Consider the following 17,797-nt stretch of genomic DNA (forward strand, 5'->3'; position numbering starts at 1 on the left):
TAATTCATGCTGCTATACTAGGAGTCAAGCTGAATCAACTATAGGTAAAGATCCACTATTTTCTTTTATGGTGGCAAGGCTAGAAGACTTTAGATATGATGTATTTCTTGCCCTTTCCTGTCATATTCTAATGGCAAAATAAGATAAAAGCAATTTAAGTGGCAATGGTGACATTTTCCTAAACAGGCAGAGTTTACTCTAAAACTAAGGTTTTCTAATGCCAAATCCAGTCTTCTTTCTATTGTAGCATGCAACTGTGGAGGCTGATATATTTGAAGGCAAACAATATTAACTTATAGTAACACATGTATGCAAAATTATCAATATTTATAGACTGCATATTTTCAGTTGTGATATTATAAAAACAAAAGATTTTTCTGGAGTTTATTGAAGAAGAAAAATTAAAATATTGACCATACTTAGAAAAAATTTTGTATGAGGCAAAGACAGAACCTAAGAGTGAGAACAGATACAAAGGCATCTTTAACTAGTCAAGATTTCAAACAGGTGTATCAATCTGGGGAAAGAAAAAAAATTCCATTCAGAAAATATTTTTAAATTGTGTCTTTGAAGGGCTCTGTACTAATACAAATTTAATTTTACAATTGAAAAAGTATTTGGTAAGAAATCTACTTAAAAGTCACAGTCTATTGTTAGGGAGAATAATTACATGTAAACATTTTATATCTATTAGGACAACAAAAGGAGTGAAAAATAAGCCCCTTTTTTCTCTGTGGAAAAATAGGTTTATGGTACTTTCAAGTCATCTGGTTAAATACAAAGAGGAGTCAGAAAAGAGGACATAGCTTGTTCTTTTCTGTATCAAGGTAAAGCTCATGGGCGGTATTACGGCTCCTCAAGTTCTGTCAAAGGAGATGCTTCTGTTGCCTCAAGAAAAAGTCCCTTGGTGGTCATATGGCAAGGCCTTCTGAACTTTCTTTGCAGAAATACTTACTCTAAAACTATTTAGCCTTCTTTTATTTCTCATCTGCTGCCAAGAGGAAGGCAGCAAAAGATTCAGTGTGAATATTTCATTATTAATTTCTGCAAGATGTCAGTGGATAACTTCTTAGGCCATATATCAAACTCAAGAGGTATTTGACTCCAATAAATGATTCAAAGCAAGTTTGAATCAAATTTCTATTCAAAGTATGAATTACCAATAAATGAATAAGTTTATCTTGCTTATAATAGATAAATTTAAGGACAAAATACACAACACAGTGAGTTTTTTGGCTCATAATAACATTTTCTCATTCAACCATGGTGTTTGAGGATTGGTTGTTTATTTTTTTAATAGCATAATGTATTTCATAATATGGCTATTACCAGAATTATTTATCCATTCCCCATTAATCTACTTATGTGTTGTTATCTTGATACCACATTGTCTTAATTATTGTAGTTTCATAACAAGTCTGGAAACCAGGAAGTGTTAGTCCTCAAATTTGTTCATTCTTTTCAAAGTTGTTTTGTTTATTCTATAGCCTTTAAATTTTTCAATGGATTTTAGAATAAGTCCATCACTTTGAACCAAAAAAATGCAGAGATTTTCTCAGAGGATGTGTATAATCTATAGATGAACTGGGAAAGAACTGATATCTAAATAATAGTAACTTTTTCAAGTCCATGAATATAGTATATCTGTCCATTATTTAGGTCTTTGATTTCTATCAGAGTAGCTTTATTGTTTCCAGTGTATGAGTGTTTCATAGCTTTTGGTCATATTTATTATTAAGTATTTCAGACTTTATTGATATTAATATGAAATTTATTATTTTTATATTTTAAGTTTCCATTCTTCTTTGATAGTGTATAGAAATATAATTGATTTTTGTATGCTCATTCTATATCCCGCTTCCTTAAAAAAAAAGCCATTATCTGCTTTGTAGATTCCATAAATTTTTTCTTTTATTTTTTTTTTTAAGATTTTACTTATTTATTTGATAGAGTGAGATCACAAGTAGGCAGAGAGGCAGGCAGAGAGAGAGAGGAGGAAGCAGGCTCCCTGCCAAGCAGAGAGCCCAATGCGGGACTCGATCCCTGCACCCTGAGATCATGACCTGAGCCAAAGGCAGAGGCTTAACCCGCTGAGCCACCCACGCGCCCTCCATAAATTTTTTTCTAATAAACAATTATGTCTGCAAATAAAGAACATGTTACTTCATTTTTATACAGATGATCAATTCTTGTGCAAATTAAAACTATTTTATTTCTAACTTTTCAATATAAATGCCCTTTATTTCTTTTTGTTTCTTTGTTGAACTGACTAGTATCTCCAGTACTATGCTTAATAAAAGTGGTGAGAGAACACATTCTCATTTTGCTCCAGCTTTTAGAGGAAACACATTAGTCTTTCAATATTATGATGTTACTTGTAGGTTTTTCAAGATTGTCAGCAGATTGATATTTTTTAAAAAGATTTTATTGGGGCGCCTGGGTGGCTCAGTGGGTTAAGCCGCTGCCTTCAGCTCAGGTCATGATCTCAGAGTCCTGGGATCGAGCTCCGCATCGGGCTCTCTGGTCTCTAGGGGAGCCTGCTTCCTCCTCTCTCTCTGCCTGCCTCTCTGCCTGCTTGTGATCTCTCTGTCAAATAAATAAATAAAATCTTTTAAAAAAATAAATAAATAAATAAAATAAAAAATAAAAAGATTTTATTTATTTACTTGACAGAGAGAGAGAGATCACAAGTAGGCAGAGAGGCAGGCAGAGAGAGAGAGGGGGAAGTTGGCTCCCTGCTGAGCAGAGAGCCCAATGCGGAACTCGATCCCAGGACCCTGAGACCATGACCTGAGCCAAAGGCAGCGGGTTAACCCACTGAGCCACACAGGTGCCCCATTTCTTTCTTATATTCTTTGTTCCAAGTTGTATTTTATCTATTATTAATATATCCATGTCAGCTTCCTTTTGATTAGTTTTAGCATGTTATATCTTTTCTACTCTTTTCCTTTTAACCAATATCTGTGTTTATTTTTAAAGTGTACTTCTTGCTAGCAGAATAAACTTAGATCTGGCTTTTTATACAACCTGATAATCTCTACCTTTTAAGTAGTGATGCATAGAGCAGTTCCTTTTAACGTAATTACTGATACAGTTAGGTTGAACACTATAATCGTGCTGTATAATTGTGCTGTGTGCTTTCTATTGGTCCCATCTTTGTTCTAATTTCCTCTTTTTATTGGATTAAGTAAATAATTTTTATGAGAACATTTTATTTTCTTTGTTGGATTACTAGCTGCTTATCATTGTTTTGTTATTTTGGTTGTTGCTTTGGGATTTATAATATACTTCTGAGACTACCTTCAAATGATATACCATTTCACACCAGTATAATAACCTTGTAGTACTATACTTTCATTTCTCCCTTCCCAGTCTTAATGCAATTATTGTCATATATTTACCTTACGCACTTGGTAAACAAACCCTCATATTATAGTAGTTTTATTTGTTTGTTTCACCATCATATATATTTCAAATGTTCCAGATTTAAATAATTAAAAAATAATCTTAGTTTTTTACCCATGTAGTTATAATTTCCGGTGGTTTCCATTCCTTGCACCAGCTGGTGCCCTGTCTTTCTGCAATCCGTGCTCTGTCATTAATTTCAACATATATATATATATATATATATATATATATATATATGTATTTTATCTCAGGCATTATACTTTGTTTTGGTCTAGCAGTTTGACACTGATCTTTTCCTGTCTATCATGACCTATTTAACTACATGAATATACAGAATATGGTTTAACTGCATTAAATACCTTTTCTGCTACAGTTTTGATTGCTTTTGCTCCTCATTATGGTCCATGGTTTCCTACTTTTTTGTTGACTAGTTATCTTCAGTTGGATGTCAGACATTGCAAAATTTACCTTGTTTTGTGTGAAATGCTTCTGAATACTTGAATTATTCTTCAACTTTGTTCCAAGGTTCAGTTAACATTATTTGGAAACAGTTTGATAATTTTGGATCTTGCTGTTAAGATTTGTTAAGTGAAACCATGGCGCTGTTTATTCTAGGGCTAGTCATTTCCTATTACTAGTATAATAACCCTCCAAATATTTTATCGAATTCCATGAATCATGCCATTCTGATTGTTAGGAACAGGTGTTATTCCCTCTAATTCTGATATAGTTCTTTCCCAAGACTTGGGTTGTTTCATAAATACATATCTGTCATTATTCTACTGAATACTGATCTGCTGAATACTCAATGAGCGCTTCCACAGATTTCTGGAGTTTTCTTGTCTTGTGAGATCTCCCTGCCTTGGGCTCTTTGGACACAGCTCCATCTCTTCAATTCAGAGTAGTTATCACATTTTTCCTGGTTTCCCCTGGCCTGTATCAGTAACTGGAATCTCTCTCAGGGCAGTAAGCTGGAACAATTACAGGGTCATTTCATTTGCTTTTCACATCCAAAGAAGCACTCTCTTTCAGTACCTGATATCCAGCATCTTGAAAAATGTTTTGTATATCCTCTTCCTTTCTTCCCCCCTTTTTTACCCTTTCTTTCTTCATTTGTCTTCCTTCTTTTCCTTCCTTCTTTCATTCTTTGTTGCTGTTTCAGGTAAGAGGGTAGGTCCAGTCGGTGTTATTCTGTCTCAGCCAGAGGCAAGAGTTCCAGCTCTTTCATGATAACTTTAATAAAATGATTAGAATATTTTTTGGTCTAGGATTTTTTTTATCTTAATTGCTTTTCCACAATCTGTAAATTATATACAGATGATAGGGGCATATTCCCCAGCTAATAACAGTTTACTGATCTATCCAAAACCAGAATCATAAAACTAATTATAATACAAAAATGTCATGCCTTTTAAAAAAAAATACACAAATAAGTGTTTAAAATCATCAGGGGATCGCCAAATGCCAAATATCTAGGTATTAATTTGTACAAACTTCTCTACCAAAATTGCATATGAGTATATCAAATGTAAGATAACTGAAAAAGTGGGAATTGCTTTGAAATTTCATTACAAATGACATAAACAACTCCAAATTTATTTTCAAAATAGTAGAGTTGATGCTTGAATCTCAGAGTTAGAAAGTCAGGGTGTTTAGTATTCATAAATTTAATAATAACAGATTTTAAAAATATTTTTCCTTCCAAAAGCTATTTTTCCATTTTCTCTGGAGCTCTGATACCTTCGAATATTGACCTAAAGACACATCTTAGATATTTTAGTAATATTAGAATCTACTAAAGAAACAAAACAAATTATATACTTTATTGTTGATACGAAGCAGTTTTTGGCATTCATCTCTTGAAAAACTATGAAATTGTTGAATTCTTCCTTTCCCAATTCTCTGATATCATAATTTAAGTTGCTCCACCAAAATTCAGTCAAGAAGAAAGTGTTGATTTACATGAGCAAATACCAATGAATATCACTAAGGAAAAATGTGCCTGGATAACCTACCAGGACACAGTGTCACAAACAATTATGATAAGTTCTCAAACTGAAAGATTTCCTATGAGAATCAGTTATCTGAATTAGACTAAGGCCACCAAATGAATGGGAAAGGCCAGATTTAGAATTAACATCAACTGATTCTACTTTATTATTATTAGAGACTTTCAGATCATTTTCAAAAAGCAACATTTCTGTGGCATGATCTTCAGTCAAAATGATCTACCTCATAGGCTTTGCATTCAAAACAGATTTTTCTTGGGATCCTAAATTATAGCACACATGCTCTCTGGTCAGGAAAAACTATGTTAAGCTTTCATAAGCATCAATCTGTTTTCAAATTCTGGCCAGAAAAGTCAGCAAAGTAGTCAGCCTCAAACTCATATACAGCAACAGCTTTTTGTAGTTATTTTGCCTATTCTTGACTTACAAATCTTTCAGATCTTTAATTCTGCTCAGATTTCCTGTGTCTGTATCAGAAATTTTCTTCAAAGTTTTAGGTAACATTAGTTTAAATGTAGAAAGGTAATTAATTATTATTTGGTCCAAACTAGTATGTAAATTCTAGAGCATTTGTTTTACAACTACTACAAAAATATCTGCAGTTATTTTAGGTGGTAAAATAAAATCAGTAGAGTCTTGTTACTTAGAGACTGTTTAAAATGCTGCACATTTTCATGTCCAGAAACTTGAAACTCTAAAATACACTGCAGATCTCAGTTTTTGGTAAATTTTGTAAGAGTTTCTGGTCAAAAACAACAAAATTTGACTTAGAAACACCATCATCTAAGTAGTCATCAGAAGCGTGTTATCCCCCAAATACACAAATTACCTTTTAAGTCTTAGAAAAAAATAAACCCACATAACAAATATCTGATCAATATTATATTCCATATAAACCACATGCTCATTTTGACTGGACAGGGATTATTTTTAGATTTTTAAAAATCTTGTTATTTTTAGATTATTTAAACTTGTACCTTAAAGAGGTTAATAATGTAGTTTACAAAGCAGTCAGTAGAAATTCACTAATGAAAAGAAGAAAATGGTTCTTCAATTAGCATGGATTTTTTGTTTGTTATTATTAAAAGTTGCATTTGTCTCATTCTGCACTTATATTCACATTTTTCTCTTAGATGGCTCTGGACTTTGGGGTACGTATAAATTCAAGCAAGTGGTCTCATTTCTTTCTCCTTTATGATCTCCTTAGTTTTCTGAAGCAAATTTGCCTAGAGGGGAAGGCACCTGGAAATTGTGGGCTTCTTTAGAAAATAGTTCATAATATTAATAAATCCATCCTAAAATAAATAAAAGAAGCTCTCCCCAAATAAGGTATCATCTGTTGCTAGTTCCGGTTTAAAAAGTAGTAGACTCTATAATATTCAGCCTGGGATGAATAAGCCAAAAAGATATAAAATTGAGTAAAATCATTCCATACTCTTATCTACTAAAAACTGGGTTTACAGGGAAAGTATGAACATGATTTCATTTTAGTGTTCCACAGAAGCATAGAGATAGTCTCTAACCATTTTTAAATTTTCTTTTCCTTTTTGACTGAGGCAAGGCTGATTCCTTTAAATTCCCAACAAATACATAGCTCAGTTTCTCACCAGTGTCCATGACATTTTAACGGTGTATGTATGCCTTCTTCTGGTGACAACTTTCTGTATCAGTTTTTTGATTTTCAGAAGCAGATTTTCTTTTTTCTTTCTTTCTTTTTTGTTTTTTAAGATTTATTTATTTATTTGAGAGAGAGAGAGCACACACATACATGAGTAAGGAGGGAGGCAGAGAGAACCTTAAAGCAGACTCCCCACTGAGCATGGAGTCTCACATGGGCCTCAATCACAGGAAGCATGAGATCATGGCCTAAGCCAAAACCGGGAGTTAGACGCTTTACTGACTGAGCCAGCCAGGTACCCCAGAAGCAGATTTTCTGTCATAAAGTTCTATTTCGGATTCCAAAATTAAATTAGTTTTCCCTAAGTTATTTCCTCATAGTATTTAATTGTAAAGTAAAACACACGGAATGATCCATACTTCAGGAAAAAATTCAGTGTCTTCTAACAGGCTAAAAAGTCCACTTTCAGTCTTATCAGACATTGTCCTTCACTATTATTTTAAGAAGTCTATTTAAAGATTCAAACACAGCCTCATTACAACAAGGAGAATAAGAAAACTGCTTCAGCATAACCTTAGCTATAGCCTCTTTTCTTCTGCTCTGTTTGTTTGTTTAAGCAGAGGGAAAGAAGAATTGGCAAAGTGGCCTCAAACATGATGTCTGGATTTAGATAGGAAGGATTAAAAGTACAGCTCTACTGCTTAGAAGCCTGTTATTCTGGGGGCACCTGGATGGGTCGGGGGGTTAAAGCCTCTGCCTTCGGCTCAGGTCATGATCTCAGGGTCCTGGGATTGAGCCCCGCATCAAGTTCTCTGCTCAGTGGGGAGCCTGCTTCCTTCTTTCTCTCTGCCTGCTTCTCTGCCTACTTGCGATCTCTGTCTGTCAAATAAATAAATAAAATCTTAAAAAAAAAAAAAAAGAAACCTATGATTCTGGGCAAATTAATTACCTGTCTATATCTCAGTCTCCTCATCTATGCAATCATTATACCTAAGGGATACATAATTGTGCCAGAATCAAAGGACTGTTTTGAATACTAAGTTGTACAATATAAGTATTCAACATGCTATCTGGCAAATAGGAAGTTCTTACTCAATGTCACTCATTATGATTTTGACAAATATTTACTTACTTAACAATATTTATTGAGTAACTACTTGCTCTGTTATAGGGACAAAATGATGAGGAAAATAGATATACTCTGTCCCCTGGGCAATTTTTGTTAGAGACAAACAATAAAAACAACATAGATATTAATATACGGTTACAGGTTACAAGGAGAAATTGAAGAAAAAGTAGAGAGCAGTTACTCTAAGAACTTAAAATAAGCATATGTAATAAATTAAAAAAAATTTTTTTTAAAGATTTTATTTATTTATTTGTCAGAGAGAGAGAGAGAGAGCACAGGCAGACAGAGTGGTAGAGGGAGAAGCAGGCTCCCTGTGGAGCAAGGAGCCCGACGCGGGACTCGATCCCAGGACCCTGGGATCATGACCTGAGCCGAAGGCAGCTGGTTAACCAACTGAGCCACCCAGGCGTCCCAATAAATTTAAAAATTTTTTTAAATTAATTTGCCTAGGGGATCAATGAATGCCTCTTTGAGAAAGGTACAAAGCTCTTACTCAAGACATCTCAATAATAAATAAGAATGAACTCAGAAAAGGGTAGGTTGAGGGAAGGAGACTATACAAGGGTACAAATTAAGTTTGTGAGGCCCAAAGGTAGAGGAAAATGTTAAGGGAGGACACTGAGTCTGGAAGACAGAGGGTGTTGGGGAGGTTGGTGAGTGAAAGACCTAGATAATAGACAAAAGACAAATCAACCAGGACCTACCTGTGCACAATATGGATTGTGGTCAGACAGGGGTGGAAATGCTTTTTTTTTTTTTTTTAAAGGAAAAAAAGAAAAGGAGAGCCAGGGATGTAGTAAAGTATTTCAGATTTTTATATTATAATTTTCATTCACTCCACTATGGAGACTGGATTAGAGGTGGCAAAATTAATGAGGGAAAATGATGCAGATAGCAGTGATAGAAGTTGAGTTGAAAGGGGACATATCATAGAATTATGTACAGACAATGGAGAGATGGAAGGATACTGGACAGATAGAGGAGGGAATTTTTTTTTTAAGATTTATTTTATTTATTTAAGAGACTGACAGAGTGGGGGAAGGGCAGACAGAGATGGAGAGAGAAAAAAATCCCCACTAACTCTCTGCTGATCCTGGAGCCCAACACGGGGCTCAATCCCAGGATCCTGACATCATGACCTGGGTGAAAATCAAGCATTAGATGCTTAACCCACTGGACCAACCAGGCACTCCGAGGAGGGAAATTTTTTAAATGAAAGTATCAGGGTTTGACGGAATATTGAAAACGATGGGGAAAAGGATGTTGACAAATATGATCCTGGATTTTTGGCTTGCACAACCTAATGCTTGGAGAGCTATTCTCTGAGATAAAGAAGGAAACTGAACATGAGAGAGGGGGAGATTATGAGCTCAGTTTTGTACATGTTGTATTTATATTGTGTCTGCAATATCCACACAATATATTGTGTCAAGCAGAGAGGTGGGTGTGTGAGACCAGAGGTTGAGGGAGGGGAGGGCAGGAGGGGTGGTCCAGATTTTGAGATGCAAATTTAGAAATACAGTTTATGGACAGCAACTGAAACCATGGAATTTGATGACTGCATTGTGTGAAAACTAAGAAAACTAACCAAAAAAATGAACAGTTGACCATGGCATCTCCTCTTCCATTCACCTTACTACAAACTGCAAGATATATAAATATTTCTCTCTGGTTCTTAGTTCATTACCTATAGAATTTTGGATAAAAATATCCATACCACAAATGCATGATAATCTGAATAGCTAGGAAATTACACACTTTCCAACAAAAGTTCAGAACTAAGTAGAGAAAATAAATGACTTAATAACATAGGTCAGGAGCCTATTACTATACGTTAGAATTCTTAACAGTATAATGGTCAAGGTATTAGAATACTGAGATCTGTTTACATATGCCTAGTAGGGTGGGATAAGATAAAGACTGGGTTTAGGCAATCAATTAGTTTACCAGTGTCTTCTTGCTACCTTTATGCTTAAACTCCATTAGAGTTTGACCTTTCCAGAATTTCTAAGATTATGGGTAATTCTCCCCTGAGCATCCTCCAGCAGCTTTTGAACAATAAGTAAAACCAACCAAGCTACTTATACTTGTCTAAAACAATGTTCCTAACTAGCATGGGACCAGATGAATAAAAAGAAGATCAGAAAATGAAGAGGAAAAAAAAGGGGCCAACTCTTATTTTAGACAAGAAGATTAATTTTGCATATAAGTCAGAACTGATAAAACAAAATGCTAAATATCAAATGTGACATCACAGTATGGTGAAATAATAATGACCCATGTAATTAAAATAATCATGCAGGGTTTATATAATTTATGCACACATTGATCATTATAAACACTATGTAGATTCCCTGCATGTGATGTGATAGACACAAAAGTAAATCCACACTACTGACTGTTATACATGATATTCTTCATTTAGTACTTGACTTTGGAAATGCTGTCTCTTCTGAAAGGTCAACCCTATTCTTACCACAAATTAAAATTTATACATATATAATCATAATATATATGTAATATCTATATATAGTGACTATCAAGTTTAGTAGCATGGTTTTGATCCATCATGAGCATAGAACCAATGCTCTATGAAGGTTTAGGAACTCATGACATCCACATTATCAGTGCTGATTTGTCCATTGAGAACTTTAAATTTATCTAAAGGATTTAAGTCTTAATAAGAATTTTTAAAATTAAATGAGACCTGATTTTCAGTATTTTATACATGTAAGAACTCATAGGACACCCTCATTCCAATAGCAAAGATGGTTTTGGTGGTACTTTCTTATTTTCAGAATTCTTTTCACTTATGACTCTTTGTAAATTAAATCATTGGTGTATATTCAAAAGTGAGGGATCAGAAGTTACATTTGATGGGTGTTTTGTCCCTAATTGAGCTATTATTAGTTATTAGTTTTACTTTTTTATTTATTGTAATTTAGCAAAGCAATATTCCATTAGTATTTTCAAATTCTTCAACTCACATGAAAATCTTCATGACAAATATGCCTCATTTACTTAAATGTATTTGCTATAAAACAAATTTTTAAAAATTATCAAACATTAATATTTCAGATCACATATTTTAAGCTGATTTGAAGACTTCACAAAATTGAAAGAAAAAAGATTTTTATGAACTGTTTGAGTCACAAAAATTTTAGTTTCAATATAGTAATTAGTATATATTTAACTTAAACTTATTTCTTTTAAATATATAAGCTGAATTGCTAAGTGCTTATGATTTCTGAAAACTGGAAAAAAAGAGGTTTTATATTTTCTACATTAAAGGAGGTAAAGGGCAACATATTTTATTGAAATAAGGTCTAAAACTATAATATGTAAAGAATAGATAAATAAAATTACTTTATGTTATTAATGATACCTAAAGTTATAACCATTTTGGTAAAATATCTTACTTAATTGAATAATAGATAAACTTCTATTTAGGTCTGCTGTACATGGAAAAAAACTTCATCATACTTAAAAATTTTAAGCTAAACTTCTCCTTCTTTAATAGTATTACATTATATGAAATGTCTTCATATATTAGATTATGTTCAAGACTCCTGAAATTCAAATTAAAATCCATATAATCCACATAATCGAATATTTTAAGGATGATTTTTTTATGTCTTTCAACATAATTAAAGAGCACCTATAGTATTATTTTGCTCTATGCATTCCTTTTGTGACTTAATGAACTTTATACGAACCTGATTCAACCAACCAGAAGTTTAAAAAGTTGTTTCTGCTTCTAATTTGTTATGGAGAGGTAACCGAATTCTATTAACATATTCATTATCATTTTCCTCTGGTTCCTATGTTTCTTCAGTAATGTATTCTGATATCATACAAATTTAAATGCAAATCTTTTCATAGCCTCACTATCTGCCAAAAGTAGTAATGATCTAGTGCAGAATAATGAGTCAATTCTCTAAAAATGTAAAACTCAGAAGTTTTATGTGTCTGAAGGTTTTCTGTAAGTCTTGAAAGTAGAACTCTACTCAAAGAATGTAACAGTAGAAATACACAAAACACAAATGTTCACCTGGTTTCTAAAGATACACAATCCCATATTTAGCCAACAAATCAGGAGAGCTGAATGCAGAGGGGCTCAGCAACAGTTTAATTCTAAGACTTCAAACAAGGCAAAAGTGAACATGAAATAGGATAAAAAAGGGAAGTTAGCATAGAGAATAACGACACTCTATATCAGGGAAGAAAAAAAAGAGAGAAAATATTGCTGTCCAGTGGCCTCATTTGCCCAGTTCATCAGTCCTGGAATATATTCAAGACACAGGGATTCTGAATAACACACTAAGTCAGTTTCTAGGCCCATACAGGAGATCCTTCTGGATGGTGTAGAAAGCAAGTTTCACCTTGCATCAGATAACTGGAAGACCGATGTGATCCAATGACAAAAGATGACAGAAGAATACCATCATCTCAGACATATGAGAACCTCTCCACTTAGATATTTACCCAAATGCATATATATTCAATTTGTGATTACAACTCTGAAAACTTGCAAAAAAAAAAAAAAAAAACATATGAATAAGCCAGTAAAAATGAATTAGCAAACTTCTAGTGAGATTACAACTTGGGTAATAAAAACCAAGCTGTCCTCTCTCAATCAGAATTTTCAACCTGAAACGTTTTAAGCTTAGTAACTACCAAAGCACACCGCGGGGGGCGGGGGAGGGCGCGAGTGGAAATTGGGAGATGCTACATGCCCCATGGGGACTGACTGTACCTGTGTCCACATCCTTCACCTGTTGCCTGGCTTGAGCTGGCCGGCTCCACTTTGAGCTCTTGCAGGACCAGCCCTTTATCGTGTGGTCCAGGAAAGTCCATGCCTGGCACCTCCTCCTCCTCTAGAGACTCCACGTAGAAGAGAGTCCTGGCTGGCTGTTGGGTGCCCTGCCCGGGCGCCCCTTGCTGCAGCCTTGTGGCCACTGGCAGCAAGGTGCCATTCAGTGGGTTAAAGGAAGAGGAGGAAGAGGACGGGGAGGACGACGAAGAAGAGGAGGAAGAGGAAGGCTTCTTCCAGAAAGTGCTTACGCTGCCCTTCTCTTGGCTTTTGAGCAGGCGGCTCTGGCTGGGTCCCCAGTGCTCGAAGCTGCCGCTGCCGTCCTGTTGCAGGCAGCCGCCCCCCGCCGGGCCGCCGGGGGCCGGCGACGGGTGGCTGAAGAGTTTCCAGCGGAGTCGCAGGATGTGCTTCACATCGAAGTCTTTCCGCCCAGAGCCTGACATGCTTGACGCAAGAAGGCAGAGACACCTCACCGGGAGCGGTAGTAGACGGGCCAGCTGGTGGGGGAGGCCAGCAGAGCCGGGGGTCGGGAAGGAGGAGAAGAAGGAGGACTGCTCCCTCTGCACCCCTGGAGCACAGGCTGCGAGGCGGGATGCGCGCCCTGCTAGGCAACCACCAGAGCGCGGAGCGCACAGCCGCGCGGCTCAGCGGCGGTCAGGTCCGGAAGGACCCGCGCGTAGGGAGCCCACCGGCCGTGATCAGAGGCAGGAGCCGAACGCAGAGGGCAGAGATTCCTCGATCCGCGCGCGGTGCCCCGTGGTTACGGCAGGGAGGGACGACCGGGGTGATGGAGGTGCGCGAAGATAGGAGGTCTGCGCGCTCCGAGCCCGGGAGGCGGCGGCAGCTGGATACACCTCCCTGGGATGCACCCTTGACAGAACCTCTGTCGGGAAGGGTCGGCTCTCCTGTCCTTGCAGCTCAGAGTTCAGTGCCTGGAGAGCGCAGAGAGAGAAAGAGCCCCAAGTCGCGAAGAAGCGCACCCCTTAGTCTTCTCGGTGCACCTGCGCCCCTGTCCCTGGCCTCTCCGAGGATGCTCTGAGAGCTTGTCTGGTATCTTTGAGAAAGTCAGATGCCTTCTGCAAGGCGAGAAGGGGTGGTTTTATATAGTCAGTTTGTAAAAGAGAAGAACAGATATTCCAGAAAATATAGGGAGGCAGAAGGAAAAGCCCGCCCGTGAAGCTGTCAAGGTCCTCACAGTACAATTTTCTCTCTGCCTCAGCGCCTCCTCCTCCCCTGCAAGTGACGCAGATGTGCACTGGGGCCTATACGGAGAGATGCAGGGAGGGAGGGAAGGCTTCAATCTTCTTTATGCAAGTGAGTCTGCCGCTCTTATTGTCCCCTTGCTAGGTCCTGTCACCTTTTTTCATCCCCCTTCCTCACTACATTACTGTATAGTAATAAAAGTAAAGCAAACAGGCATTATGTTTTAGCATTAGTAAACACCAAACATGAATCATGGCAGCGTAAACTTAATAGGCTACCATCGGTTTGCAGGTTGCAGGTTAATGGCTTGAATTATTTAATAAACCGCATCCTTTAACCTTTAGCTTTAGTTTCCCTGTAGTGAGACACAGAAGAAACAGTGATGCTGGCGTCAAGGTGTGATAATGCCACCGTTCTGACACTTACATTGTGATTCTGCCATTAATACACTCGGGCAGCGCTTCACCCTGGGGGCCAGAGGCACACAGTAGAAATTGGAAGATGGACATCTGAGCACAGGGGACAACTTTTGCAAAATCAGTGCATTTGGTGTGTAGCCTTAGAATGAAAGCTGTTGTCGGTGTAAACCAAGCTGTGGAATAAAATGATAAAAGAGAATTTTAAGGTATAACCTTCTGGTGCATAAATCATGATACTGAATGCATAGAAGAGTTTAGGCAATGAACAAATGTATCCAAAAGCTACTACTGTCCTGCAAAAATCTCCTGTTTGAAGAAAGGAAGATGTGTTTTGCTTTATACCTATATTTAGAATGATGAGGATTATGATGCCCTTCTAGCTATGACTACTCAGGAATTTTCATCTTTTCCGTTAATGAGCCACTAAAATAGAACCCAGTCACCTTTGCTGAAAGCAAAAGGGGGTCAGAGAAGCAGCAAGGTCCCCAAGTCCACCAGGAATGTGGTTGTTGTCCATTCATGAAATTCACAGCTTCAGCAACCCCCAACAGGGCTCAGGAATCAAATATTAAAGGGCAGTTCTATTACTGTTCTGTTACCCTGTTGTTGAGCAGTAAACTTAAATAGAAACCAAAGCTAAATATGAGATCCTTCTTAGACAAAGTTGGACATTTTAATAAAACAAGAAATTAAGCACACATTTTTTTTCCCACTTTCAGGGGAAGAAAAATCACTGTTGTGCATTTTAAATATTGATTTATGCCACAACAGCTGGGCTGCAATCCCCAGTGCCTTGATTTTTCTTTCAGTATTCAGTGTTTAAAAAAAAAAAAAAAGAAAGAAAGAAAGAAGGAAGGAAAGAAAAAGAAAAAAGCCCTTTAAAGCAACAATGGTGACAGATCATTTTTATCCAAGAACTGAGTCAAGTATTTCCCTCAGGGAAGGAAACAGTGTATGAAATTACACATCACAAACAGGACAGAGAAAACTTTCTGTGAGGGGTAATGTAGGAATTTCAGATGCACATAATTAAATAATTTCTATAGAAATTGGTGCTTCACAGATTTTCTAACTTGATACAATTTTTAATTTAATTAATATAACAAAATAACAAAAATAATATACATTTGTTATATGTGCATATTCTTTTTTTTAAATATTTTATTTATTTATTTGACAGAGATCACAAGTAGGCAGAGAGGCAGGCAGAGAGAGTGGGGGAAGCAGCCTCCCTGCTGAGAAGAGAGCCTGATGCAGGCTCGATCCCAGGACCCTGAGATCGTGACCTGAGCCGAAGGCAGAGGCTTAACCCACTGAGCCACTCAAGCACCCCAGTATATATTCTTCATTAATTAATATTTGTAACCATTTAAAAACTGTAATATAAAATTCATTTTTGTTGGTATCTGAAATTCCATTTTGTATTCGCCTTTTACTCTGAAATGCTGATATTACTATAGAGCTTAAAAGTTATCTATTTAAAGGTCAGTAATTTATATGATCCAAAAGAGATCATAATATCATAATTTTGAGTTTTGTTATAAAGGAACCTGAATTAAAATATTAAAGCATATTTAACAAATGATGACTAATATAGTTAGTCAGGTAGTGATATTTAGTACTTTTTCTTAGTCTTTGGTAGTCTTATAGTACTGTAAACACTGTTGCAAGCTATTATTTAAAATACCACTTTTCTATATTTATCAATCTGTATACAATAATCACTCTTGCTGAGGAATATATTTAAACATAATTCATTTAATTTTCCAAGTAAAATATACAGGACTTAAAAAATGGAGTATGCCTGAAATAATATGAAATGACTGAAGAAAATGCTTGATTATATTCTTAAAATTTAGTATTTATTTATTATTTTTTATTATTATACTATTGGTAAGAAAGAAGGAAGGAAGGAGGAAGAAAAAAATGAAGTAACAAAGGAAGGAGAAAGGAAAGGAAAAGATAGAGGAAGAAAGAAAAACGAAGGAAGGAAGGAAGGAAAGAAAGAAGGAAAGGAAAAGAAAGGAAAGAAAGACAAAGAAAGAGAAAGAAAACAAAGAAGAAAGGGAGAGGAAGAAAAAAAAGAAAGCAGGAAGAAAAGAAGAGAGAGAATAAAGAAAAGAATCAATTTACTAAGACATCATGACTTGGCTTTACATATTAGAAAAAAATCCTTGAAAAATTATGGTTTTTGAAATACAGCACTCATTAATTTATTTATCCACTATTCAAAAATTTTTAAAAATTAACTAAACACTTACTACATACTGGGTCCAATGACAAGTATTAGCATATATGTAAGAATCAGGTTCCTTGCAACTGGCTGGAAGAGCTAACAAAAAAGATTTGTTTAGCCAGTCATAATAAATAATTGACTTGTAAGTCAATTAAATTAAGGGTTAAGATAACCAAGTTTATAAGGAAGAGGACACTGACATAATATAGATCACTTTTTAAAAGAATCTTAATAATCACATTACATTTTTTTTAAAGACAAAATCAGTTAAATTATTCTCATCCTATTTAATTAACCTGAACTGTAATTTTAGTCAATCAGGATCTTTCAAATGAGTGTTCATATTATGGCCATAATTCCCTGACACAACCTTAGCAAAAAACATCAATCAGCATACTAAAAATCTGGAGGGTGCTCAAGCATTTATAACTATACACATGTACAAAACTCTTTACATAATTATTAAATCCAACATGGATATTAAATATGCCACAGTGAAAGTTCCTCAAACTTTTAACTCAAACATTTAAACAATAAACAAAATTGGATTTAGACACAAGCATTTTCTGAGTGGAGGACTTTTCCCTTTTAGTAATTGTTTTCGAAACAGAATTAGAGGTGTGCTTATCCAGGAAAAGTAAATTCTGATTCTCTTCCTTTTGACAGCCCCTCTAGAATGTCAAATAAGTCGCCTCTACATTGTAGCACTCAACAAAAGCATTTAAATGATTAATTATGATCCAATTGAATGATAATGCCTTATGATGGTGCCTGTGTTTTTATTTTTGTTTATCTTTGTTTTATTTTAATGACATATTATGCACATTACAAGAAAATATCACTTAAAACAAGTGTATATCATTCAAAATGAGTGTACAGCATTGTGGATGTGGAAATTAAATGAAGATCTTTTTCTAATGACATTTTCTTTCCAGAAATGAATGAAACACAATAACATATAC

General features: G+C 35.7%; 1 protein-coding gene across 2 annotated transcripts in view; it reads right to left on the bottom strand.

Moving 5' to 3' along the window:
* LOC111147077 (kelch like family member 1) overlaps positions 1-13,420 on the bottom strand; it is a 388,136-nt gene extending 374,716 nt beyond the window's left edge. For both annotated transcript variants that reach the window (XM_022502961.1, XM_022502960.1), the window contains exon 1: positions 12,921-13,420. In XM_022502961.1, coding sequence (XP_022358669.1) covers positions 12,921-13,420 — 500 coding nt within the window. The remainder of the gene's footprint in view (positions 1-12,920) is intronic.
* Between the last annotated feature and the right edge of the window lie 4,377 nt (positions 13,421-17,797).

Source organism: Enhydra lutris, unplaced genomic scaffold (assembly GCF_002288905.1).
Source record: "Enhydra lutris kenyoni isolate GAN:26980312 unplaced genomic scaffold, ASM228890v2 scaffoldscaffold15, whole genome shotgun sequence".
Taxonomy (NCBI): domain Eukaryota; kingdom Metazoa; phylum Chordata; class Mammalia; order Carnivora; family Mustelidae; genus Enhydra; species Enhydra lutris.